Raw genomic sequence first — 25069 nt, 5'->3', positions numbered from 1 at the left:
AACACATGAAAATGCAAACTGTTGAAGCTGGTGAAACACTTTAAATGGGTTACACTTGCTCCTACACTTACAGCTGAGGGCGTGCGCTGTTTGATAACACACACATACGCACAGAAATCCACTTACACGCATGTTATTGCCTTTTACAGTGACTGGGGATTATCTGATTTATTTAAGTGAATTTCCTTTGCTGCACTCAGTATTTCACTATGAAATAGTAAATATAAAATACATCTTCCGTCTGGAATGTGTGATATCTGAGCTTTGCTGTTAATTTCTAACCACTGAGGGAGAACAAAGTCAGAGCATTGTAACCTCAAGCAGATGCAATGCACACCTTCACCACTAGAGGGGGGTTAATTCCTGATGTTTAAAGGAATCAGCAGCAGTGACTTTTATCATTTATGTGGAGGGTAAATCTCTTTTTCGAATAGACCGTCTTTCTTCCATTTTATTAAAATACATTGATGGATCAAAGTGTGTTCTTTCTCCACAGCGGGTATCTCACCTCCCAGCTTCGTCCACTGCAACGCCTGCATTTTACACTTTGGGATGAAACGTCAAGACACACACACACACAGACGGTTGTATTGTCACTTTTGTAATGAAATGATACACACATGATAACATGAGGTTACAAAGTCATAGACGGAGGCCTGCTGTGGAATCGTAGCATTTTAGTCTCTTCAAAGTAAACACAACCTCCTACTGTTTTCAGATGCGAGGCTCTTTTTTTAACACTGCAATTGAATCTGGCAGGAAAGTCCCGTCGCACAACGGACGAACAAACTCGAAATTACATAACCGGTTTCCTCCCACAGCCGTAGACCTCTGGAAAAAGACGATGGTGATGTTAGTGGAGGGTTTGTTTTTTGTTTTAGCACAAATAAATAAGGTTAAATGAGCAAAGTGAAGCGGATAGGAATTTTTCAGTAAGGTTAGTGTTCCTGAATGATGGTCTATTGTTTTATTTATGAGTGTTGGTGATTCAGCCAGTCCCACAGGCCGCGTTTCCGTCAGTGGATCTGACAACCAGCCGCTCCCTCCCTTTTTCCCTTAATGAATCGCTGTTAGAGCCATTAAAGATGAAACAACAGACGCACGGGGAAACTAAAAAACAAAGACTACCTGCAGTGATTGTCACTGACAAAAACCCTGAGAAGTGCTCTGATCTGAAAAGAAAGCCCTCAATCTATTGCAGTTTCGTCAATTAATGAGGGGAACACATCAACTCCAAAGTTCAAATAATTCTAAGGCACGTGAGCAGGATGACGCCGAATGTAACCTCAAGATGAAAGAAATCAAAACAGCAACAAAAACAAAAAAAAAACAAAAAAAAAAGGAAAAAGAACAAAGTTAGAGGCACAGCAGCTGTAGAAAATATAAAAACTTGAAATGGCAGAGCACAAGCTTCAAACTGTATTAACCTCCTCGTGATCAGGCACGACTAATAATAAAGGCACCTGTGTGCCGTTATCAGTGAAGGCAGGATACAAATAAAGGACCAAAGCAAAGATCAAATACTGAGATTAACACGGTGGAGTGTCGGGTGTCGTCGCTGCACACACGGACGGCCCACAAGCATCAGCAAACACTCTCACGGATCACAACACTCCCACTGTTCACCTCAAATGTCCACAAGTTTAGTGCTCCAAGCTGCATTCCACGGCAGCTCGGGGAATCTCAAACCCAGGTTTGTTTCACGCCCTCGATGAGAGACCGGGATGCGAGTTTGAAACACAGAGACCAAAACATCCATATTTACAAAGTTCACCCCAGAAGAAGAAGAAGAAGAAGAAGAAGAAGAAGAAGAAAAGCACGCGCCAGGCGGGAACTTGATCTGAAGCCGGTCCTGAGCTTCAACATCCCGAAGAGCTTTAAGGCACTGGAGTGTTCGTTAAGGCAAGCGGATTTCTGAGCGTCCCTTAAAACCACAAACACTTCACCGAATAAAAAAAAAACTTTCATCCTGAAGTAGTGTTGCAGGTAATCTACGTCACACATCTGAAGGTGCTGCAGTGTAGCAGGTGGCACAGCCTAGCGTGGCAGCGTCTGCCGGGGAGCACACGCTCGTGGTGTGTGCGTGTGTGTGTGTGCGAGTCGTTCTGTGTTGAGTTGTGTTTCAGCTGACTGAGCCAGTGGAGGAAGCACTGAGCCACAGCGGCGAGAGGCGTCTCCTTCCCCGCCGCGCAGGACGAAGCTCACACTTCCTCGAAGAAGGTCATCTGAGACATGTAGGCAGAGTTTCGCTGCAAGACAAGCGGCAGGAGACTGAGCAGATGAAACATGAGCGGCGGCGGCGGCGTGTGCGTGGTCCCGTGGCTCGTACGTACGTTGCTGTGAGGTATGTAGACGGGCTCCGGGACGTACCCCCTGGCCTCGCCCTGCAGGCTGTACAGGCCGGCCTGCTGCTGCTGCTCCTCCAGCTTCAGGGACTCGATCTCGGACTTCAGCTCCTTCAGCTGGTCCTGCAGGTGTTTGCTCTTCTCCATGTACTCCAGCCTGCGCTCAAAGCACAGCGGCACGGCGTTAACACTCGGGGCTCGAGCGTCGCGGCGGGACGCGTCCGCTTCGGCTCACCGCTCGCGCTCGATTTCCATGGACAGCCGTTTCATGTCGGAGTCCTTGAAGTCCAGGCGGGGGGGCTCGTAGCCAAAGTCAGCGGCTTCAGGAGGAGCAGGAGGGGGAGAGTATGCTGCTATGAGCTGGGAGACAAGCAAACCGGCGTCAGCAAACTGACACACTGAATGAGAGGAAAAAAATATTCCCACACTGGTGATTCAAACTCTGACCTAATAAATCACCTTTAAAGCACAGCAGCTAATCAGTGGCCTCAGTTATTACAAAGACTGCACTTTAACATCCTAAATTGATATCTTACACACACTCATTGATAAAAACACACAGTCGTTCAGAGAAATAAGAACCATGGCGTGGTTACAGGGTACGTGGTCTTGGTGATCTCCAGCAGCTTCTGCTTGGCTCGCCGCTCGGCGTCCTTTGCTTCTGTCAGGTCCTGCTTCAGGTGGTCTGCTTCCTTCAACCTGCCAACACCAGTCACGTCATTCCTCGGATGTAAAACATGCTTACTTCTACAGTGATGACGATGGCATTAAGCTGTGTGGACTTGGCCAGTTTTTACACCGAATGTCCTTCCAATAACACTCAAGGTCAAGACCGAACCCTGAGGGGAACCAGATGAAGGAGTTTCACTGAAACCCTTTAGGATCAAACCCACGCTGCTGGGTCACGGCACAGCTGCACAGTTCTAAACGACATCCGTTGAATTTGGCGTGCTCCAGCTGTACCCTAATCAGATTGGAATTAGGATAACCGGAGCAAACGGGCTGCACCTGAGCACAATTCAGTGTCAAGCACTCCGAAGTCTGCTGGAAAAGAACATTGTTCAAGTGAAGAGTCGTGCTGATAATGCAGGAACCAGCTTTCAGCAGAGACGCCGAAAAACAGATTAACTGAATTCAGCTCGACGTGTCAGCAGCTGGGGCGTTTTCAGACCTGCGCTCCGACTGCTCCACCAGTTTGACGGCCAGCTGCTCGGCCTCCCTCATCTTCTGCTCCATGAGTCTCTTCTCCTCCTTGGTCTTCATGGCCGTGACCTCTAACCTCTGCCTCTCCTGCTCGGCCTCAGCGGCCTTGTGGGCCAGCAGCTTGGCCTCCTCCTCGGCGATCTGGGCCTTCTCCGCCAGCAGGTCTGCAGTCTCTTCAGACCGAATCTGGACAATGAAGTCAATTTTATTTGTATTAACAAAAAACCAAACTATTCCAGACACAACTTTCAGGTTGTGCTGAAGAAACTCTTGAGGCCACGCAGGAAGTTCTCACCAAGGCCTCGTTGGCCAGTCGCGCCTCGTCCTGCAGCTGGAAGAGTCGCCGCTCCATCTCCTCTTTCGCTCGCTCGGCTTCCTCCCTCATCTGCTTTTCTCGCGCCAAGATTTGCCGTTCCATCTAAACACAAGAAACTCTCTCATCTGCACAGAAAGCAACCACGGCGAAGCACCGGGCGGCCGACGGAGATCCGACCTTCTTGCGGGCCTTCTCCTCCTTGGCTTGAGCCTTCATCTGCTGCACCTCGATAGAGTCCACCTTCCTCCTCCTCATGAAGAGATCGTGGTTACCGATGCACAGCTGCAGGATCTGCGGAGCCGAGAGACGCAAAACAAGTCCTAACACAGCTGGGAAACAGCTGATCGGCTACGTGGACAGAGATGAAAACCAACCAGCTTGTTGACGCGCAGCTGAGACGAGTAGAACTTGAAAACATCCTTTTTCTTGTCCAGAGGTTTGATGGTGAACTGCAAAATGGCAAAACGAAAACACTCAACTCAGAGATTTAAATGTAAATTCACTGCTTTGAGGAAATTCTAACAGTGAAACAGTTTGCATTTTAATTAAAAAAAAAAAAAAAAAAAAAAAAAAATATATATATATATATATATATATATATATACACACACATATATACACATACATATATACACTTTTGTCTGTGTCCCTAGAAATTTCCAGTAAACAAAGCCCGTCTTAAAAACCACGGTGATATTATGTGATTTGGTTTGTTTTCCATTTAGAAACACTGTCTGCTTTCAAGTTTTAGGATTAAACCTCCATTGTGGAGATTAACGTCAAAATGTGACTCAGGCATCTGAAATCAGTTCAGGCAGCAGAAGGTGACGGGATCTGATGTTGATTCTCATTTTTAGTTTTAAAACAGAAACATCTCAATGAGCTATTTTAAGATTTAGGTAATGAAGACATCTATTGAAGCAGTTTGTCAGAGCGGATCGGTTCAGTTCAGCCTCTTACCTCTTTTTCGCTGTAGGAGATGTTGCGGATGCCGCTCCAGGGGAAGGACTTGTTGGGGTTGAGTTTGCTGTTGGGGCTGTAGATGTGAAGACCCTGAGCATCCACTCCAAGTAGCAGCTCTGTATCCCTTTTATTTTGCTGGAGACGTGACACAGAAAACACGAGACCGTGTTAAATGTTACACACATTCAAGCATTTCAAACAGCTGTGATTACAGTTCTGACTGAAATAAAACAGAAAATGTGATGTTGAATCATTTTTGGAATAATTCATGAGGAGTAATGAGTTGTAGCATGAAGGGTTGGCGAGACAGTACTGGGAAAACATGATGGGATCTGTACAAACGTAGCGACGAAAGCAGACAGCTCTACTCACGGTAATGGAAAAGTAGCTGACGCCGTACATCTCAAGGTCTTGTGCGATCTTTAGGTATTCCATTTCAGCTTCATCCCTGCACAGACCGAGATCCACGAGTCGGAATCCAGAAACATTAAAGTGTTTATCTTCACTCGCATGATCCCAGCGGCCCTCCTGGGGCTGTCTTACCTGGCGATGCCTCTGTGCTCGGCGTACCAAGCTGTGATCTTCTCCTCCCACATGTCAGCTGTCATTTGGTACTGCATCAGAACCTGACACAAAGACACAAGATCACAGGGAAACATTATCTACACTGATGCACAAAAGCTCACAAACACTGAAACACTGACTCTGGCTGTGTGAGAAGAAATCTCTCCGAACAGGAAAATAATAAAAGTGAGGAAGCAGGTTTTTTTGTTTTTAATAGTCTAAATAGCAGACTGCGTTATATACTTACTCTTTTAGGCAACAGCTCGTCTTGTGCCAGGAAGCCCGGCTTGTGAAAGTTTGGATCATAGTCTCCATACTGTGGTTGAGATTGAGGGGGTGGAAGAGAACAAAAGAAAGAAGAAGAAGTTGTTATGTGGCACAGCAGCTATCGCAAACATCTGGGTTTGTGCATTTTCCTCTAAATCTGAAGCCTGCAGGAGTTATTTTAGGTTTGTTGATTTGATGCACACAGTGAAACCTTCCCCGTTTCTACTCAGAACATTTTGTTTCTGCATCAAGTTCCTGGTGAGCCTCAAAAGACAACACACGGAACACGGATTTGGTCTTTCGCAGTTTTCTCACCTTGGCTTGAACAGCATAAGATGCCAACAGAACGGAGGCTTCGGGGGAACAGAATATCTCCTCATCTAATATCTGTTTTTTAACCTAAATAAACAAGCAAGAAGACGTTAACCAGCTTTCTTGAGGTTACAGCATTTGATTGGCACACTTGAGGGAGAAACTTGACACAAGAGATGATACACAGACAACCAGTAGTAAACAACAAAAAGATTGCAGAGAACATAATACAGCTTTGGCTGTTTCAGTCTTTCAGTTTTGTTTGTCAAAAAGGCAGTAAACCAGAAAAAGCTTTCTCATACAGCCTGTTTGAAACACGTAATGATTTATTCCACCACAGAACAATAAAATCTAAATAAATCATTATTTTCTGTGATACCTGCAAAAAGAAGAGGTGTTGAGTAATCTCTTGAACTAGCTCCTCTTCTACTTTTTCTGGGAAGAATTTAGCCAGAAAATGAAACGTGATGGGAGAGTCTTTCGGAACCTCCTGGTCCAAAACCTTGATGGAAAAAATGGAAAAGTGGCAGCGCAATGAATAAAGTGCACAATCACATGAATACTGCAAACAACATATGCTCTGGAATCACGTCACTTAGTGTCTGTGGAGTAGCAGTAAAATATCTATTTAAGCATTAAATACAAAGTTAAAATGAAAGATAGTAACTGATTTCCAGATCTGAAATGTCACTTTAGATGTAATTAAAGTCCTCATCGTTCAATTGACCTCCAACTCACCCGTTTCTCTGGTTTCAGCCAGGCATAGGTGTCTTTTACTGTGTATCTCAGTCCAAAAAACCAGGTTTCCCTCAATCCCACAGTGCGACACACCAGGTCGAAGAGATCTTTACCCTTCCACTTTACCTGAATGAAACAAAAAATAATGAAAACTAGACCCGCGATGCAAGAAGTTATTGTGCTTCCTTACATCTGGTATTCTACACCAATTATGAGTAATAACGATAATCATAAAGTTAGCAAAATTCTGGTGTGATGTATTGAATATGAATTATGCAGTTCACACATGCCACACAACATAAATAAACATGGATTTATCATATTTATGAGTTTCTAATGAGGATGCATGCCATTGTTGAAGAGGGATTTATAATATACTGCAATATATTTGAGGGAATTATTCCACTTTCAAGACACTATATATGACATAAAGTCCATGAAATCTGTGTGAATCACAACTTAAACATATGACAGCAAATAGTTTAATCAAGTAAAGGCCTTTCAGACTCCACCAAAAATTCTGACATGAATGATCACATGGGCATGTGTAAGGCTCGGGTTTAACTCACATGTTGCACGCAGTATGTAAATAATAAGAGTCTGAAACACTGAATAAAGGCCAAATAAGAAGAAAATCTTGATTTACATCAGTCCATACCTCACAGCTAAACTCCATCTCAGCATCCATAGTTATAACTTTAACTTTAAAAGTCTTGGGCTGTTTCTTCTTTAATCCTAGGATGGACATTTTGAAGTTGTTTTTAAGAGGAACCTGTGGGGGGAAAAAAAGACAAATCTGAGGTCGAGACATATGAAAATGCCTCAAAAAGAAGCGGTGCATAACACTTGAAGCATTGGGACAGATGTGCTACTCATTTCAAGACTCAAATCGGTACTTATTTAAGCAGTTAAACTGCTGCAATACCTCGCACGGGCTCTACTAAACATCTGAAGTGTAGATGAGGGAGATTACCTGAGAGTAAAACTTGTACCGTCCTCCGAGGCTGATGGGAGGTTTTGTGTTTGGGATGCTAAGCTAACTGTTCCTGCTGCTCAACTTTCCAGCGAAGTCACGAAAACTTTCCAGAACAAACCGCGGAGAAAGCGAAACTTTTTAAAAACCTCCATGGTGAAATGCAGCAACCCAACCTGTCTGATAATAAATAAATAACGATAAGAAGAAAAACAACACTTCGGAAAACACTTTGCTAACACTGTGTGTTGCTACGTGGTTTAGCTTAACTCTGATTTTTTTGTTTTGACTCTGAGGCTCAGCTGCACTGCGCATGCGCAAGAATTTGAGGCCCATGGATACGTTCACAGGAGTCCGAAATGCTGCGTTCACTTACCTTTAGGAGCCGTGCTAGTGGTGACCGCGAACGCACCACACCCTATCGACATGCTTGGATAGTTGAGAAGATTACAATGCAGAAAACACTTAATGAATTTACATGCAGAAAAAAATACGTCCCTGGATTAAAATATCGCAGTAAAACCGATGGTGATATGTTGATTTATTCATTATTAATTTGTTCCAGACATGTCAAAACCATTATATGACACAAAATACACACAAATGTAAAACTCCTTGTAAATAAATATTTTTGGACTATAAATAAAAAGAAAAATAGATAAATGAACGCATGCCTTTCCAGACACAAGTTTCATGTGTATACATGTAACACATAACTATTTGAACATGTCTGAAAAAGCGTAGGAGGACATAAAACGTATTTAATCCTACCCCTTCCCCAATATAATGATCAAATTTGTTATCATCCTGCCTCCCAAATCTTAGAGAGCAACTTTATTGTACATTTATTTTAGTTCCAATTACTTCAAATGAAGAATCTATCTACTTATCTGTCTGCCAGCCATTAATTTTTACTATCTAGTATCATTTATGTTGACAATGGGAGGGAATTGTTTTAGGAGTTTTTAAACTTACATATATTCACAATTAGACATATTCATGAATGCAAATGTTACAATGAAAACACGCAAAAACAATACTATGGTAAACAACTTATCTTCTTCTGTCAACGTTTCACAATCAGAATATTTGATGTTAAGTTAATATTTAAAAGACAAAAAATATTGTGCTCAGATCAGTATGATTAATTCTCAAGACTTGTGGGACTGGAAAAATGACAGTAATATCTTCCGTTTGCTTTGCTGTTTGAATCGTAAATTAAGTACAGGAACATGATTAGAGAAAGGTTTTTATTATTTCTATTGTAGGTGAGGGTTCCTGAACGCACCTTTACCTGACAGTCTGAACTGAGGGTTTACCGTTTTTCATCCAATCACACTGCACGCTGCTTTTCGCTTCCTGGTGGATTTTGTGGATATGAACAAATGAATTGGATCCATAACATCGGGATCGGGTCAGCTCAGGAAGGAGACGACGTTTCTGCGGGTGACCGTCTCCGTTTCTGCATGTTTGCTTCACCAGCAGGACTCCGGTGTTGTATACGTTTTCTTTAATGTCTCCTGTTCGTTGTAACATTGTGTTTACTGTCCAGACCCAGTCATTCCCTTTATTGCGGTAATTGGGTTAGATCTGCAGCACATTGACATTTGAAAAACAATACTTTGAGAATCGATTGGTGGTCTTAGTTTTCTCTAGAAAACTTTAGCTTCTTTACATATTCTGATGAATAGATAAACTAAAAAACAGTGTTACGGTACAAAGTATGATACCGCAACAAAGCAAACAGGAATCAGGAATGAATGTTTAAACTGAAACAACAAGCAGTAAACAAGATCAAACGATAAACGACTGGAAGACGACAGAAAAGTTAATAGCGTAATAAACTCTTAAAAATACATATATTATGTATGAAAGTTTTAAATTTAAATGAGCAAATCAAAAACTAACTAATTTTAAATTAGGATGGTGGTTTCTGAAATTGTTCAATAACTATGGCACTCTATGGGGGGGGGGGATCTTTGTTTCTTGCGTTTTTTCAACTCCAACGTAAAAATCCATTAACTTATTTAGTTTTATTTGGCGTTGTTGTTGTATTTATTCATTCTTCACTTGTTTTTTCACAGGTTTACATCATGTCTTCTGTCCCTAACACATTTGAAAATGTAAAAGCTGTTATTTTATCAGCTCATAAAAATTCCACGGCAAGAGACAAGATCAGCTTTTACAACTCCTGGGCAAAGAACTATGAGCAGGTGGGAGAAGTGACTCAACAAATGAAATAGGAGTGTTCCCAATTATCAATTCTGAAAACTGTGGCAACGATTAGGGCAAACTTTAGGCCCTCCAGCATATATTCAGGTGTCTATGGCTAATACTGCTGTCATTAAAGCTGCTGTCTGAACTCTTTCGATCAGGACTTGGCCGTGTTGGACTACCGTGCACCCATTCTGGCAACAAGCAGAATCTCGTCCCATTTCAGCGGCGCTCCAGAGGCAGCCGTGGTCTTGGACGTGGCCTGTGGCACAGGACTCATGGCCAAACAAGTAAGATGTCAACTGGCAGCTGGTGTAGTAGTCCAGTCCGTGTTAAGTCATTACAGTCTATGATCTTATTTATCGGGGTGGAATTGTTGCTGAAATTTAATGCAGATATCATCCTGTCACTGTCAGTGATGCAGAAGCGAATGTTTCTGTTGAACAGATGAAGAAAAATGGATATGAACATTTTGTGGGTGTAGATGGAAGTGAAGCCATGTTGGAGATGGCCAGACAAAGTGGATTATATGAGGACTTGAAGCAGTGCATGCTGGGGGAGGACCCACTGCCTGGCAAGTGGGGTAATTCGATCTTTAATATTAATAATATTTCATCAATCATCTCAATCCTATTTCCATGACTGAGCAAAGCTTTCCCTCTTCACCTCTTCCAGCCGGGTCGTTTGACGTGGTGGTGATCGTCGGAGCTCTCAGTGTCGGTCAGGTTCCTGTCGAAGTGGCCAGAGATCTCTGCAAGTTCGCTAAACCTGGTGAGAAGGAGAGTGTGTGTGTTTGTGTGTGTATATGTGTGTGTAATTTTCTGATCATGGATTTTAAATCCAGTAATTTCCCTGGAACACCCCTGCACTGCCGGCTCTCTCCACTAGGTGGCTACATTTGCATGACAACCAGAAGTAACAGAGACAACCTGCAGTACAAAGCCAGCCTGGAGGGCCTGCTGGGGCAGCTGGAGGAGGAGGGGCTCTGGACTCGCGTGGAGGTGACTGAGGTCCAGCAGTGGGAGAGGGCCGTGTCGGAGCACGAGGACGGATACATACCTGGCGTTGTGTACCTCTATAAGAAACTATAGACGTAACGCAATACGATACGATACGCTGCAACAACGTCAACATTTTCCTGCACATTTTGGTGCTTTGAAATGTTCACAGTCAACAATCTCTTCAATTTCTGGATATCATAATATTCATGGTAGATCCAGAGGCTCGTTGCTCTTACAGAACACTCTCCATGCACGTTATTGACATGCTGTAAATGTTTCCCTCCTGAATAAACACACCCATGTAATATCTGCAGCTTTTGTCTGTGCATTGTTTACTTAGCTCATAGATTATGAGTAGCATCACCATGGCATGGAGGCTCAGGCGCAGAAAGCAAGCAAGGCGGAGATATAAAGTTCAGATAACGTTTTAATGAACATAAAGTCTTAGAACCAAGAAATCAGGAATGTAGTCCAAGGCGCTGTGAGTGGGGTTCCTCCAGAACAGATCCTCAGGCCCCAAGATACCCTTCCAGGGCAGGCGTTTCAGGGACAGAACTTAATTTTCAGTCAAAATGTGGCCAGGGAAGCCGGGAATACTGGCTGTAAAGGCTGTCAGACTGGAGGCAGAGAAGACCGGAGTCAAGCAACACTGACAGGTGACACGCCTCTCAGCTCGCTGCTGTCCCATCACATTCCAGCCTTGAAGTGGAGTCTCTCGTCCCGTTAAGTAGAGTTTCTCCTCATCAGGGGAACGATCTCCACCCCGGCACCACAGGCGAAACAAACCTGCTACCAGCAGCCAGCTCCCTGCTTGTGCACACAGCCTGGCGCCGGCCACCTGACGCCAGAACAGAAGAACACAGGACCACCGATCTCACTGCGGCAGAACACGACACAGGCTTTACACTTTCTGAGAGTAACACTGCACCAACAGGTTGATCCAGCTTCGCCATTGATTGGGTTTGAGTCTAGCCCCTGCGGTGACTCTTCAGGCTCCTGACATATCCTCTCAGTAGCTAATGTTGTCATGTGCAGCTGCAGCAAGATCAGCATCAAGACACAGAGAAGGTACGGCGCCTTGAAACTCCAGCTACTGTTGATTTGACTAGAGAACCTTTGTTGGCTCAATAAGAAGATCAAGCTGATGTGTTGAGTGTGTGTAGATGCTTCCTTATTTTATTTTATTTTATTTTTTAGTTATCATTATTGTCCTTTGTTCCCATATGTCCAGAAATGGAAGGAGTAACATCAGCAAGATCCATCAAGACTGTAAAAAAAATGATTTCATCAGCTCGCAGTTCAGCTGCAGTTGAAGATAAAATGGCTTTTTATGACTCCTGGGCTGAAAACTATGATCAGGTGCTGTGCTGATGCAATTTTATTATTATTATTATTATTATTATTATTATTATATCTATATAGGCTATACTGTATTTATATATTTTTTTCAAAGCATATTGAAGCATGTGTTCACGTTTTCAGGATGTGGCTGCTCTGGACTACCATGCCGCAACTGTTGCAGCAAAGACGGTTTCCTGCCATTACAGCGGTGAGCGTGGAGCAGCTGCTGTGCTGGATGTAGCCTGTGGCACTGGATTGCTGGCCAAGCAGGTACGGCCACATGACTTGTCAGGCATTTCAGCGTTTGGAATCACGCATTTGAAGCATTCCTCTCATATCGCTTTCTGTCCATTCTTTAACTCCTGTGGCCTAAATCCATCCAAATGTGTGTCTTATACAGATGAAACAGTTTGGCTTCAGGAATTTTGTGGGCATTGATGGAAGCAAGGTCATGTTGGAACAGGCCCAAAAGAAGGAATTGTATCGAGACCTCAAGCTTTGCTTTTTGGGAGAGCAGCGGCTTCCTGCAGAAACAGGTTTGTTGACTGTACAGGTTATTTTAACTCATCGCTAAATTTTTAGAATGAGCATTGTCCTCTTACACATCAAGCAGGCATGGCGCTACAGAAGGCAACTACAGAGACAGCAGAGGCCACCGAGTTTCTTTTTTGTGTTGTTTTTGGTTGTTTGCTTTTTCGTCACATTTTTTTTAATAGCCAAACCTGTTTGACTGGAAGTGATTTTGATTCGAGGACACACAGAGTTGCTGAAACTAACAAGTTTCTGAGTCAAAATCCGTCTATGTCTGTAGTTTTTCTATCAGTTTTAATCCAGTATGAACTACTGCAAAGAGCCAAAACATTATTTTCTGTTGGTTCTTCGCGCCCCACAGACTCATTTGACGTGGTGGTCATCTGTGGATCTTTAAGCGTGGATCACGTTCCAGTACGAGTGGTTAAAGAGCTGTGGAGCGTCTGCAAACCAGGTGAAATACTGCGCTGTACAATCGTGCATTTTGCATAGCTGTGGTTTAAGCCATTCTCATTCTTCACTCTGTCCATTTCACCAGACATAACGGGGCTTTTTCAGACTTTCCACATCATCTGGTGAAAATGGCTAAAACAACTAATCCAACATCTAAACCTAAATCCACTGGGCACCGGGAGAACATGCAAACCTACAGTGACTGAATACTGTGTTTTCCGTACCTACAGGTGGCTACGTGTGCATGACGTGCAGACACGGTGAAGACAACCTGGGCTACGTGGCTGCTCTGGAGCGTGAACTGATGCAGATGGAAGAGGACGGGCTGTGGGGCTGCGAGAACGTCTCCGTGGTGGACCAGTGGTCCAAAGCAGTGACGGGATCTGAGGACGGCTACATTTCTGGTTCAGTGTACCTCTACAGAAAAAGGCAGTAACTGTGAAAAAAAGGACACATTTGCAGGGAAATGAGGCAGCAAATAAACAAAAACCATGCCTCAGTTGATTTCTCTGTATTTTTCTTTTGAAATTTTGTTCTACATTTCACTGACGAACTTACTGAAATTTTAAAACACTGTTTTACCACAGTAAATACAATCCTGTGATGATTTAAAAGTAACAATTTAATGCATTTTTTTGGCTTTCTGCAAGGTTAGTTTCACTCGACTGAACTGTGACGTTTCTTATGTCGTATCCCCCAAACCTCCACTTTATTCTCATTAACCCCAAAATAGCTTCTCCCCAGCACCAAAATGTTTATTGCAGCTGCATGAACAAACCTGGATCATTCCTCAAAAAAAGTTGACACCATGACACCATGACGTGCTTAATCAGTTTGTTAAATAACAGAAACTTCAATCCTCCTTCAGATTCTCTGCCTGCTGGCTTACGTATTAGCACATATTAAAGCTTTAGTTACAGTCACAGCAGCTTCAAAAGGCAGGTTGATATTTAGGTAGGTGATGTGTTATTGGGAATTCAGTCAGAAATGTGTGACTGAGGTGTAAATTTCATCTATTTTGAGCATGTCTCATCACATTTTCACAAATAAATCAATCAAAAATTCTCATTTAGCTAATCTGGTCATGAACCTGAAATAACAAAAACACATTGAAATCACTTTCAGGTTTTTACAGGTTGGCTCTTCCATAAACCTTTTTATAGCTTGTCAGGATCGGGTTTTAGGAGTTCATCGACCAACAGAGTGATTTTCTGAGCACTTTTCATGAGCTGCTGTAGAGCTTTTAACAGATGTGCGGTGACTGTTCTGCTCTGTCCTGGCTGTGGTGAGAGGACAGAAGGAGACGAACAAGCAGCAAACAGACATCCACTTAGTCCAGATGTGATGGAGGCAGAAGCTTCAGACCATGAATGTCCAGTTCTAGTGAGAGAGACAGAGTTAGGCAGAATATCAATAACATGTACATATCCAGATACATTGTATGGAGAACATGAATGCAAAAAAATGCAGTGAAGGTCTCCCAGAAGTCTAAACCTATAGCTTTAATAGAAAGGTCTTCGGCCTAGCCTCGAAAGTAGAGGGAGCTGGTTCCACATGACAGGAGCCTGATAGCTGAAAGCTCTGCCTCCTGTTCTACTTTCAGAAAACTGAGGAACCTCCAGTAAGCAGCACTCTAAGGACCAAGAGTTCTCCAGGGGAAATATGAGACAAACAGCTCTTTAAGATATGATGAGTCCATGTTGTTAAGAGCTTCATAAGTGAAGGATTTTTAATTCTGTTCTTGATTGAACAGGAAGCCAGTGAAGAGAAGCTGATATTAAGGGCAACAGAGCCTCTTAATTTATTTAGCAGATGTCAAATGTCTACATAACAAAAAGATTACCTTCAACCGCGCCTTTGGTTTGCACACACTAATAATATGCAGTGATACATGGTGACATAACTTTGTCTGCTGTTTGCAGAGTTTATTGCATGTTTAACACAAGATGCATGAATTCATTTGTCACACAAAGACAGATAATCTCAGGACAAGTAATCTCAGTTGACAAAGTGGATTGTGCAACCTTTCAGTTATGAGGTTGCAAGCTGAAGTTTTCTTGAGGACACCAACCTTTGCATGGCAGACTTGGCAGTCATCATCGTTGGTGCGTGCGTGCTTGTGATTTGAAATATTAAGGGCTCTGAACTTTGCTGACGCAGTGGGAAAGTGTTATATAATTAAAGTTCATTCATCGCCATTTCACGTTACCTTCATGTTTCCTCAATTTGAATTCATCGTAGAGGAAACTGCAATAGAAGCAGGTTCAAAATACTCTGAGTTATATAGTTTACTCTGTGAACTTGGACAGTGCAGAAGAAAAACAGATGCTTAATTTAAAAAAAAAAACATTCCAGGTACACTGATCATTTTCACCTATAGAGACTATTTCAGCAAAGTTCTATTTCAGCCATACTGAGCACCAGAAGACGGTGCTTGAAGCACTTACTGTTCCCTTCATGCATGCACAGTTCGAGAATGTACACTACCAGTCAAAAGTTTTAGAACACCCCAATTTTTCCAGTTATTTATTTCAATTCAAGTCACTCAAGTCCAATCAGTAGCTTGAAATGATACAATGATAAGTGGTGAACTACCAGAGGGTAAAACAAAAAGTACGGTTACCCAAAACTGAAAAACAGAGTACATTTCTGAACAGTAACACAAAATGGGTTAACAATTAATAGCTGTCCTGCAGCAGCGGAGGGTGACCAGGCCTTAAAAAGCTGGCGCTACTAATTCCTGCAGGTGTTCCAAGTTTGCTTGATTACTAACAAGCCCCTCTGTCGGCATTACAGCACTTTGAACACAATGTGGTACCATACCCTCGTGAGCATCCGTTGAACAGTATTGTGGCGCAGAAAGTAGTGTGTTGCTACAGAAATGGCAAGAAAAAGGCAATTAACAGTGGAAGAGAGACAGACAATCATAACACTGAAAAATGTAGGTCTTTCCTACAGAGAAATTGCAAAGAGAGTCAAGGTGTCAGTGGGTACAGTTTCCTTCACCATCAAAAGGAAGTCAGAAACTGGGGCAAACTTTGACAGGAAGAGGTCTGGCAGACCCAAAGCCACAACTGAATCAGAGGACAAGTTTCTGAGAGTCAACAGTTTGCGATAGGCGGCTCACAGGACAACAGCTTCAAGCACAGCTTAATAGTGGTCATACTAAGCAAGTCTCTGTTTCAACTGTGAAGAGAAGACTTCGAGCTGCGGGTTTGACTGGACGACTTGCAGCAAGAAAGCCATTGCTAAGACGTCAGAATAAGACAACGAGGCTTGCCTGGGTCAAGAAACACTGCCACTGGACTACTGAAGACTGGAAAAAGGTATTAATGACTGATGAATCAAAATTTGAAATCTTGGGTTCATCATGCAGGATCTTTGTACGGTGTAGAGCAGGTGAAAGGATGCTTCCACAGTGTGTGGCTTCAACGGTCAAACATGGAGGGAGTGTGATGGTCTGGGGTTGTTCTGCTGTATCCAGGGTTGGTGACTTGTTCAGACTGAGAGGCACCCTGAACCAAAACGGCTACCACAGCATCCTGCAGCGCCATGCAGTACCCTCTGGTATGCGTCTAGTTGGTCAGGGGTTCATCTTACAGCAAGATAATGACCCAGAATATAAGTCCAAGCTATGCCAGCACAGTCTCCAGACTTAAACCCCATTGAGCTGGTTTGGGATGAAATGGTCAGACGAGTGAAAGCAAAGCAACTCACAAGTGCCACGCATTTATGGGAACTTCTGCAGCAGACATGGGAAGAACATTCTGAAGAATATTTGATTTCTATTTTAGAAAGAATGCCAGGTGTGTGTTCAGCTGTTATATCTGTTGATGAGTCAACAGTTTAGAATACATTTTGGTCTATAAATTCATTCCATAATTTCTTTTTTGACTCCAATTGCTTATTTGTACTATGCTTTGACGTCTGAGTGCAATGAAACATTAAACGGCATAATTTTCAGTAAAAACACTGGTAAATTGGGGTGTTCTAAAACTTTTCACCGGTAGTGTATACCAAAAACGGAAGGTTATATGTTCCTGTGTCAGCCCAGGTTTGGTTCCTCTTTTCTTCTTGCATGCAGTTTGCATACAGCCGAGTATACAGCTTGAAGATTATGGGACAAGCCTATACAGCATCACACTACATTGCGGGTAGCCTTGCAACAATGTTGGTTGGAACAACAAAGGTTTGCCCTCTGAAGGCTGCGATGGCAGTCACCCCCTTTTTTCACCTTCCTTCTAATGATGGCTGGTATTGCTATGGTGTCTCCTCTGGTCGAGGGATTCACTCCTAACCTCTCGGCAATCTCTTCTCTTAATTGAGTGTTGGGGGTGAAGCGGCCTCACTCTTCCCTTCCCCTGGGGACAGCTCGGGCACTGGAGCTTCCACGGAACACACCGCACACTACAGGAAGATCGGACCCGAACTCATTTGCATACTCCCGACAATTGGACCTTGTCGGCTTCGATCAGGAGGAGAAGATCGGAGCAAAATTTGGCCCAATGCTCCTGTAGTGCGTGCTGGCCTTTAGAGATAGGGTGAGGAGCTCAGTCACCAGGGAGGAGCTCGGAGTAGAGCCGCTACTCCTCCACATCGAGAGAAGCCAGCTGAGGTGGGTCGGGCCCCTCTTTAGGACGCCTCCTGGACGCCTCCCTGGGGAGGTGTTCTGGTCACGTCCCACCAGGACGAGACCCTGGGGAAGACCCAGGACAAGCTGCAGAGACTGTCTCTCGGCTGGCCTGGGAACGCCTTGGGATCCTCCCGGAAGAGCTGGAGGAAGTGTCTGGGGACAGGGAAGTCTGGGCATCTCTGCTTAGACTGCTGCCCCCACGACCCAGTCCTGGATAAGTGGTGGAAGATGGATGGATGAATGGATGGATGGAAGGATTATTAACTTCAGTTCACAATTTGAATGCTTCATCAGTTTACCAAAGAACAAAACAAAAGCACTCAGTAGAGAAAAGTAACTCATAACCTTGGTTATGCATTGTTTTCAACTTTTTAGACCTTATTTTATTTATGTTAGAAAAAAATAAAGGAATATGTGCATCAGATGTCTTGCAACATCCATCTTAAAGAGGTACCCGAGCCACCTCAGCTGGTTCCTCTCAATGCGGAGGAGTAGCAGCTCTACTCCGAGCTCCTCCCTGGTGACTGAGCTCCACCCTATCTCTAAGGGAGCGCCCAGCCACCCTACGGCCGCTTTCAGCTGCTTGTATCTGGGATCTTGTCCTTTCGGTCATGACCCAAAGCTCACGACCATAGGTGAGGGTGGGAACATAGATTGACCAGTAAATCGAGAGCCTTGCCTTTCGGCTCAGCTCCTTCTTCACCAAAATACACCGATACAACGAACGCATCACTGCAGACGCTGCACCGATCTGCCTGTCAGTCTCACACTCCATCCGTCCCTCACTCGTGAACAAGACCCCAAGATACTTAAACTCCTCCACTTGGGCCAGAGTCTCTCCTCCAACCTGGAGAGGACAGACCACCCTCTTCCGGTCGAGGACCATGGCCTTGGATTGGGAGGTGCTGATCCTCATCCCTGTCGGTTCACACTCGGCTGCGAACCACCCCAGTGCATTCTGTAGGCCCGGGTTTGATGAAGCCAACAGGACAACATCATCTGCAAAAAACAGAGATGAAATCCTGCGGTCCTTGTCTTACAACATTTCCATTCAATAGCATTTTCTCATTGCAAAGAAATACTCCTACATGACCCTGCACTAGAAAATGTCTGTTGTAATAAAAAGGAACATCCTACACTGATTGGAGGACAGTGACATGGAGGGTCGTGAACTTTGACACAAGTCACTGAGCTTGACACGTGGACATGCTTCACACTGTGCCATGAACTTTGAAGGGTAAAATATATCAATTTCACAACGAAGTGAGCCTATAAGTAGAGAGGGTTGGCTGTATAATGTTTGACCAGCATCAGATAACTCTCCGACTCGACGTTCAGTGGAAGAAAGATAATCCCTGCAAACTGAAGCGATACACCTCAACGACTGGAGAAGGTGAGAATGAGCATGATACTACAACTTTTAAACTTTCAGCTCCTAAAGTGTTCTGAGAAGATTTAAAGTCCTGGACACCAGGGTACGTTTTACAATTTATAGTTGACTATAGAACATTCCAGAAAGAAGATAGCAACCCCTCATGATAATGATTCAAAGTAAAATAAAATTATTATGTCATCTTATTGCACAAAACTGGAATTTTCCAGTTTGGGATTAATAAAGTAAAGCTGTACTCTAAAAAGACCAGCAAAAAAAAAAAAAAAAAAAATCCCAGAAGTAGCTCCAAGAATGTTCATGTATTAATGCAATATTAATGCAATATAAAAAATGCTACTCATTCAAGTTAAGTCAACTCATTAGATGATTGGGAAAATGTTATTATAAATAATGGCTCCAATATCCAAGTTATTTATTACAGATGACATAGTATGCTTTCTTTCCAAATCTTTAACTGCAGCATTTCTAATAATCGGTGCATATTTTTATTGGTAATCACCCTGCTATTTTAAGAGATATGATTTCTCTGAGATCTAATGTCATTCAACAGCAGAGTAAATCTCAACACACACTGGACTGGATTACAGGTGGACTTCAGCAGGGTCGATGAAAGTGGATTAAAGGGCCATATAAAAGGATTAGGACCATGTTAAAAAAAGTCTTGTAAAATTAATTCTTTCTTCTTTTTTTTAAATCAGAATTCAGACTGAGTGGATTGACTGCTGTAGATCACTGTTAGTGTCCAATGAAACTGAGCTGAACTTCCAGACAAGTTTAATCTGAAACAGGCCAAAAATGTCACTGTCACCTGGTATTGAGTCAAAAAAAAAAAACACTGAATTCTAAGATTTAAGTCAGAATTCAGGGAAAAGAAATTCTGAATAAAAAAGGAAAGGCATTTATAAAAAAGACAGCATAAGTATCCAGATTCTCCTTGAGTCCCATAGCCTTAAAGACTCATACAAATAACCAGTTTAAATCCACGAGACATACTTGAACAGAAAAGAAGGAGAAGAAGACCACAAAAGGGAAATGTAGAAGTGAGAAAACCAAAAATGAAGCCAAGTCGATGACAACTTTTTTTTTTTTAGAGTGACCATTTTGGATCAAACATTGTGATCCTAAAATTAAGTGCTGATCAAGTGTTCTTCATTTTTTCCTCTGTGGTTTTTGGGTTGATCTCGTATCTCAACAGATGGATTCAGTAATGCCAAGAACTTTTGAAAATGCAAGGCAAGTGCTTCACTCAGTTCACAAGAGCGAGCCGGTCAACGAAAAACTTGCCTTCTACAACATTTGGGCCGAGACCTACGATCAGGTAGTGGAACTGCTCACGCTGCTCGACTGAGGATATCTGGAATCTCTTCAGAAGACACTCATTATTCTGCATTATCACTGAGAAAACTGTAGAAATGATCCAGTGACTACTGTTAACTGACTCAATCTGTATTGCAAAGCCTTTCTGAGTAGAGTTTGCATGTTCCCCCTTGTGTCTGCTTGTGTGGATGAGTGACAAAATGATAATTTAGCTTACACAGCATGAAACGATCATGCTTTGTGATCGTGGTAGCTCAGATACAACATGCAGTGTAGAATATGAGCATCTGCCTTGTTTTTGGTGGTTGTGTTTCAGGATATGAGTATGATGGACTTTCATTCGCCTCAAGGAGCAGCAAACAGCATCTCCACCCATTTTGTTGGGAACCGTGCAGAGGTTGATGTCTTGGACGTGGCCTGCGGTACAGGAAGGGTCGCTGTGCACGTAAATACCACAGCAGCATCACAGTTTGCACAAAAAAGAATCAAACTAAAATAATGATAATAATAGTTGTTATTATTTCTGGAACCATTTTCAAATATAGTCATGTTTGCGGTTTTATTAATTTATCTCTTTATCCTGTATTTTACCTCAGTGAATCGAATAAATCCACGGTGTCTGTGTTTTTCAGTTGATGGCTGATGGTTTTAAAAGCTTCGTGGGAATTGATGGAAGCACAGCGATGTTGGAGAAGGCCAGGAAGTTGGGAATCTACCAAGATCTCAAGCAGTGCATCTTGGGAGTGCAGCCACTGCCTGTAGAAAAAGGTGTGAAAGTTTGTGAAAGTGCTGCTGTGGTCAGACTGGGATAAGAAGAGCTGCAGTGTTTTGTTTGTGCCGCTTATCTCCAACCTTGATTTCAGCAGACGTGGCAGCCGAAACTTTGCAACATTCACATATATTATCAAATTTATTGGTGTTATGTTAGCATAATTGTGCAGACACATAAAGTGGCTGTGAAAGAAGGATCCGTGAGGAAAAAGAAAAACAAACATAAAAAAACAAACAGGGCAAAATTTGATTTTTTATAAGCTTCTTTTATTTTGACAGAATCATTCGATGTGGTGGTGATTGCTGGAGCGCTCAGTGTCGGCCATGTTCCAGTGTCGGTTATCAGAGAGCTCTGCGACGTCTGCAAGCCAGGTAAAGAATCTGTTCTCAAATGGCTTCACACAGATTAAAGTTATCCCGGTTAGAATTAGTAAATTGAAACATTTGATCAGAGTCTGTTCTGAAACAGAACCGGGCCATACCGCGGGCCACATGCAACACTTTAGGTGAACCTTTGCCATTATTAAATGCAGATAATTTTTATTTTATTTATTTATTTATTTATTTGATAGGGACAGTGCACATTAATAAAGATCTGCATTGCCAAAACAAAACAGGCGTAAATATGCCGGATTATAGCCACAAGGCTAATTTACATCCGTAGTCCCTAGGCAGATATGAGAAAAAAGGAACACAATTAGTACAAAAGAAAACATGTTAAAAATAGAAGCAGTGATTACAAGACTGGTTTGCTTTAAGCCACACTTTGAGCTGAGCTCTGAAAAGAGGAAAAGTGGAGCATTCTCTGACAGTGAGGGGGAGACTGTTCCAGATCTTACTGACCTTCACAGACAGAGCATTTTGTCCAAAAGCAGTTCTTCTAATAATGCATGCTGGGTGACCTTTTCACTTTCACTTCGAGGGTTCAAGCCTTGCAGATTTCTTTAGTTCATCTAGTTCCTGAATGTACTTTTCTCCAAGTCATAAGAAAGTAGCTTGAATTATCGTTATCAGTCAGAACAAAGTGCAACAGTACAAATTTTGACCCTTTCCAACACCTGGCCTAGTTTTTTCTTTCTTTCTTTCTTTTTTCTTTATGTGGCACCACCTCTAGTTTACATGATCCAACATGATCAATATCTTGGATATTCACTTTATCCAAGTTAGGGTTGCATGTTCCTGAGGTATTCTCTTCTCAACATAGTCAAAGGCAGATTACAGCCCCGCTTGCAGACACACATTTATGATGAATTTAATCCAACACAGGGAGGCCATGGTAACGCCACGCTGCGGTGTGGCGACAGAGTTTACCACTCAACCACCTCCCTGATTACAAATGTTCATATGAACAGTGAAATTGCTGAATCAACAGTGAATGTTATCCTCAAGGACGTCAAATGTTTGGTGTCAAATATTAGTATTAGACACCATAATCGCATGTATTTTACCATTTTACAGATGAAACGCCTTTTTGAAAACATTTTTTTTTACTGTGGTTTTTATGGTTTTAATACTGTTTTAATCCTCTAAATTAATATGATAAATGCACATTTTAAAACACAGAAACTGCAGGTTAAAGACTTGTGGATTTGCCTGGGATCTGTCTCCAACTCACAGTGAAATGTTTTTCCTCGTGTGTCCACTAGGTGGCTATGTTTGCATGACCTCCAGAGACGGTGCAGATAACCTTCAATACAAAGCTGATCTGGAGCATGAAATAGAGAGGATGGAGGAAGAGAGGCTTTGGACAAAAGTAGCAGTTACTCTGGTGGAAAACTGGGAGAAGGCAACGTCGGGAACTGGCTACATATCTGGCGCCGCCTACGTCTACAAGAAAATCTGAAGACCCACGCAACGCAACTGATGCTTTGTCACACAATGATGTGCTGATATTAAACAATATCTTTGGTGCTTTTAGTACATTTCTCCTAAAAATATATATATATTTTAGCCTATTTTATTTTAGCAATTGTTTTTGTCATTGCAATCCATCATCTGCACCTAATTTTTCTAATTTATGGTTGTGGCGAACACTGAGCTTTATCAGGACAATATAGGGAGACAAATGTTCCCTGTCACTGATCAAACTGGAGAAAATGCATCTGATATAAAATCTCCTAAAATCTCCATACAGAATCAAAATTCAATGTTCATGCTGTAAGCCAAGACAACAGCAGACTTTCTGCATCAGTCAACTTATCGTCTCTGTGTTGTCCATACAGCTGCTCTAAAAATTTTTTTTTCTTTTATTGTAAGTCAAGCAGAGATGAAGTTTTGTTGTGCAGCGGAGATCACAAGATGTCAGTGTTTCATCGGTTCAGACAGTTGTGATGCTGTGGAGTTAAATACAGGACAGGATGCTCTGCTGGAACAGAAGGAAGTGGTACTAGAATAGTAAACATTTCAGCGAAAATGTCTTTACACCCGTATATGTGGTCCTCTTTAAAGACTATAACACAAGATTTATAAAGAAAATTACATTCTGAAATGTTGAAGCTAAGCAGCAAAATAAATCTAACAGAGTTGTAAATCCTGTTTCTTTCTCTTTTTTGCTTTATGGTGACTTTACAGAATGGTCTCTTCCTTACCTGTTTCAAAATGCTTTCTTTTAACCTGACTGAGACCCGTTCAGAGCAGCTGGCATTTGCAGGTATCCACTGCAGGGGCAGAGTTGGACCAGTCAAGAGGCATCAGGTTACTGCTTTATGTTAACATTTCAAACATACAGAGCTGACTTCAATTTATTGATTCAAGTTAAATCATTAGTAGTTTTTTTTTCTTCATTGTTTCTGACTCAACTATGACAAAAGTCAAATCATGATTGAAATCCCAGTAAAAGTTGCCACGTGTGCTCATTCATATTCATGCATATCGGCATTCTCACCATCATCAAATTCAAAATGATTCAAGATACTTTTTTAAGGCACCATGTGTGAACAGAATTTTGGGTAACACTTTATGATAAGTGCACACTATAAAGCATTAGTAAATCATTAATAAAGTATTTGTAAGTGATCAACTCACTATAAATTAAACATTTACAAAGCATTCTTTGACATTAGTTAAGCATTTATAAGCACATAAGTAGATGCCAAATATGTATCGGCACATATCTAGTCACTTTATAAACATGAGTTAAGGGTTTTTTAATCCTTAATAAATTATTTAAAATGCATTCATAATTGATGATAAACTATTTATAAGCGCAGAATAACATGTGTTGTTCATTATTTAGAACAGTGGGCTGCGAGCGCCATCTACTGGGCCGCGAAAGATTTTCGGTTCTTCACTTGTGGGTAGCGAGGGCCGCGGGACTGCAATGCAACTCTCCACCACTTGGTGGCAGTGAGATGTCATTCAGTTGTTGAACACGCTCCAATAAGCAGCAGAAGAAGAAGCCAGTGCAAAGTTTTGACAGAAGATATGGAGAAGTTTCTAAAGCGAAAATACGAAAATCGAAGTGATGCTCCCCCCTCCTCAAAGGCGAAATTTGTGCACGAGGATAACCCTGATTTTATAAAACTGGGCTTTGTGGTAGCGAGGCAGAGCCGAGCATAGATATCATATAAAAACTAGATGCCTGAAGGCGGAGTCAGCAACGTCGTTCACTGGCGGTCATCTTAGGACAGTGGACCACTCTGGGGCGCTCTGTGTAATCTAAGGGAAGGTGAGTGATTTACACTAATTAAAATACTGAACTCACTGAATTCCTCATGGATTTACAGTTTGATTCA

At 42.4% G+C, this 25069-nt stretch overlaps 4 protein-coding genes across 6 annotated transcripts; 3 read left to right on the top strand and 1 right to left on the bottom strand.

Annotated features, from left to right (window-relative positions):
* Window positions 1–587: 587 nt before the first annotated feature.
* nf2b (NF2, moesin-ezrin-radixin like (MERLIN) tumor suppressor b) lies at window positions 588–7956 on the bottom strand. The gene is made up of 17 exons (XM_030100677.1): window positions 7682–7956; window positions 7367–7480; window positions 6709–6834; window positions 6350–6472; window positions 5974–6057; window positions 5639–5707; window positions 5371–5453; window positions 5200–5275; window positions 4825–4962; window positions 4239–4313; window positions 4042–4155; window positions 3844–3966; window positions 3517–3734; window positions 2942–3044; window positions 2581–2705; window positions 2334–2502; window positions 588–2249 (listed from the first exon to the last, which is right to left on the bottom strand). Exons 2-17 carry the CDS (start codon window positions 7454–7456, stop codon window positions 2202–2204), a joined length of 1764 nt encoding a protein of 587 aa, XP_029956537.1. The 5' UTR covers window positions 7457–7480; window positions 7682–7956; the 3' UTR covers window positions 588–2201.
* A 1089-nt stretch (window positions 7957–9045) lies between these two features.
* On the top strand, window positions 9046–11189 carry LOC115395240 (methyltransferase-like protein 27). 3 transcript variants are annotated; one of them, XM_030100680.1, is made up of 6 exons: window positions 9046–9173; window positions 9766–9894; window positions 10057–10185; window positions 10343–10478; window positions 10571–10666; window positions 10784–11189. In XM_030100680.1, the coding sequence occupies exons 2-6, from the start codon at window positions 9775–9777 to the stop codon at window positions 10984–10986; spliced, it is 684 nt and encodes a 227-aa protein (XP_029956540.1). In that variant the 5' UTR covers window positions 9046–9173; window positions 9766–9774; the 3' UTR covers window positions 10987–11189. The 3 variants fall into 3 exon arrangements, with proteins under 3 accessions (XP_029956540.1, XP_029956542.1, XP_029956541.1); XM_030100682.1 differs by having other exon boundaries at window positions 9048–9127; XM_030100681.1 differs by having other exon boundaries at window positions 9067–9183; window positions 9764–9894.
* Window positions 11190–12164: 975 nt separating this feature from the next.
* Window positions 12165–13657, top strand: LOC115395241 (methyltransferase-like protein 27). The gene is made up of 5 exons (XM_030100683.1): window positions 12165–12255; window positions 12379–12507; window positions 12638–12773; window positions 13130–13222; window positions 13452–13657. Exons 1-5 carry the CDS (start codon window positions 12175–12177, stop codon window positions 13655–13657), a joined length of 645 nt encoding a protein of 214 aa, XP_029956543.1. The 5' UTR covers window positions 12165–12174.
* Window positions 13658–20454: 6797 nt separating this feature from the next.
* On the top strand, window positions 20455–23178 carry LOC115394995 (methyltransferase-like protein 27). The gene is made up of 5 exons (XM_030100335.1): window positions 20455–20565; window positions 20881–21009; window positions 21197–21332; window positions 21615–21707; window positions 22982–23178. The coding sequence occupies exons 1-5, from the start codon at window positions 20455–20457 to the stop codon at window positions 23176–23178; spliced, it is 666 nt and encodes a 221-aa protein (XP_029956195.1).
* Window positions 23179–25069: the final 1891 nt, after the last annotated feature.

This window comes from Salarias fasciatus, chromosome 10 (genome assembly GCF_902148845.1).
Source record: "Salarias fasciatus chromosome 10, fSalaFa1.1, whole genome shotgun sequence".
NCBI classification, from domain to species: domain Eukaryota; kingdom Metazoa; phylum Chordata; class Actinopteri; order Blenniiformes; family Blenniidae; genus Salarias; species Salarias fasciatus.
This window is presented reverse-complemented; position numbering and strand designations above follow the sequence as displayed.

Excerpts from the sequence above, each read along its gene's own strand:
- nf2b (XM_030100677.1), bottom strand. The coding sequence starts at position 7,456 with ATGTCCATCCTAGGATTAAAGAAGAAACAGCCCAAGACTTTTAAAGTT. Across the intron at positions 5,454-5,638 it reads ACGAGCTGTTGCCTAAAAGA|GTTCTGATGCAGTACCAAAT; the intron begins GTAAGTATATAA and ends TCTTTGTGTCAG. Across the intron at positions 4,314-4,824 it reads TCTCCTACAGCGAAAAAGAG|TTCACCATCAAACCTCTGGA; the intron begins GTAAGAGGCTGA and ends GCCATTTTGCAG.
- LOC115395240 (XM_030100680.1), top strand. The coding sequence starts at position 9,775 with ATGTCTTCTGTCCCTAACACATTTGAAAATGTAAAAGCTGTTATTTTA. Across the intron at positions 10,479-10,570 it reads CCCACTGCCTGGCAAGTGGG|CCGGGTCGTTTGACGTGGTG; the intron begins GTAATTCGATCT and ends CACCTCTTCCAG. Across the intron at positions 10,667-10,783 it reads CTGCAAGTTCGCTAAACCTG|GTGGCTACATTTGCATGACA; the intron begins GTGAGAAGGAGA and ends TCTCTCCACTAG.
- LOC115394995 (XM_030100335.1), top strand. The coding sequence starts at position 20,455 with ATGCCAAGAACTTTTGAAAATGCAAGGCAAGTGCTTCACTCAGTTCAC. Across the intron at positions 21,333-21,614 it reads GCCACTGCCTGTAGAAAAAG|AATCATTCGATGTGGTGGTG; the intron begins GTGTGAAAGTTT and ends TTATTTTGACAG. Across the intron at positions 21,708-22,981 it reads CTGCGACGTCTGCAAGCCAG|GTGGCTATGTTTGCATGACC; the intron begins GTAAAGAATCTG and ends TGTGTCCACTAG.
- LOC115395241 (XM_030100683.1), top strand. The coding sequence starts at position 12,175 with ATGATTTCATCAGCTCGCAGTTCAGCTGCAGTTGAAGATAAAATGGCT. Across the intron at positions 12,508-12,637 it reads CTGGATTGCTGGCCAAGCAG|ATGAAACAGTTTGGCTTCAG; the intron begins GTACGGCCACAT and ends TGTCTTATACAG. Across the intron at positions 13,223-13,451 it reads GTGGAGCGTCTGCAAACCAG|GTGGCTACGTGTGCATGACG; the intron begins GTGAAATACTGC and ends CCGTACCTACAG.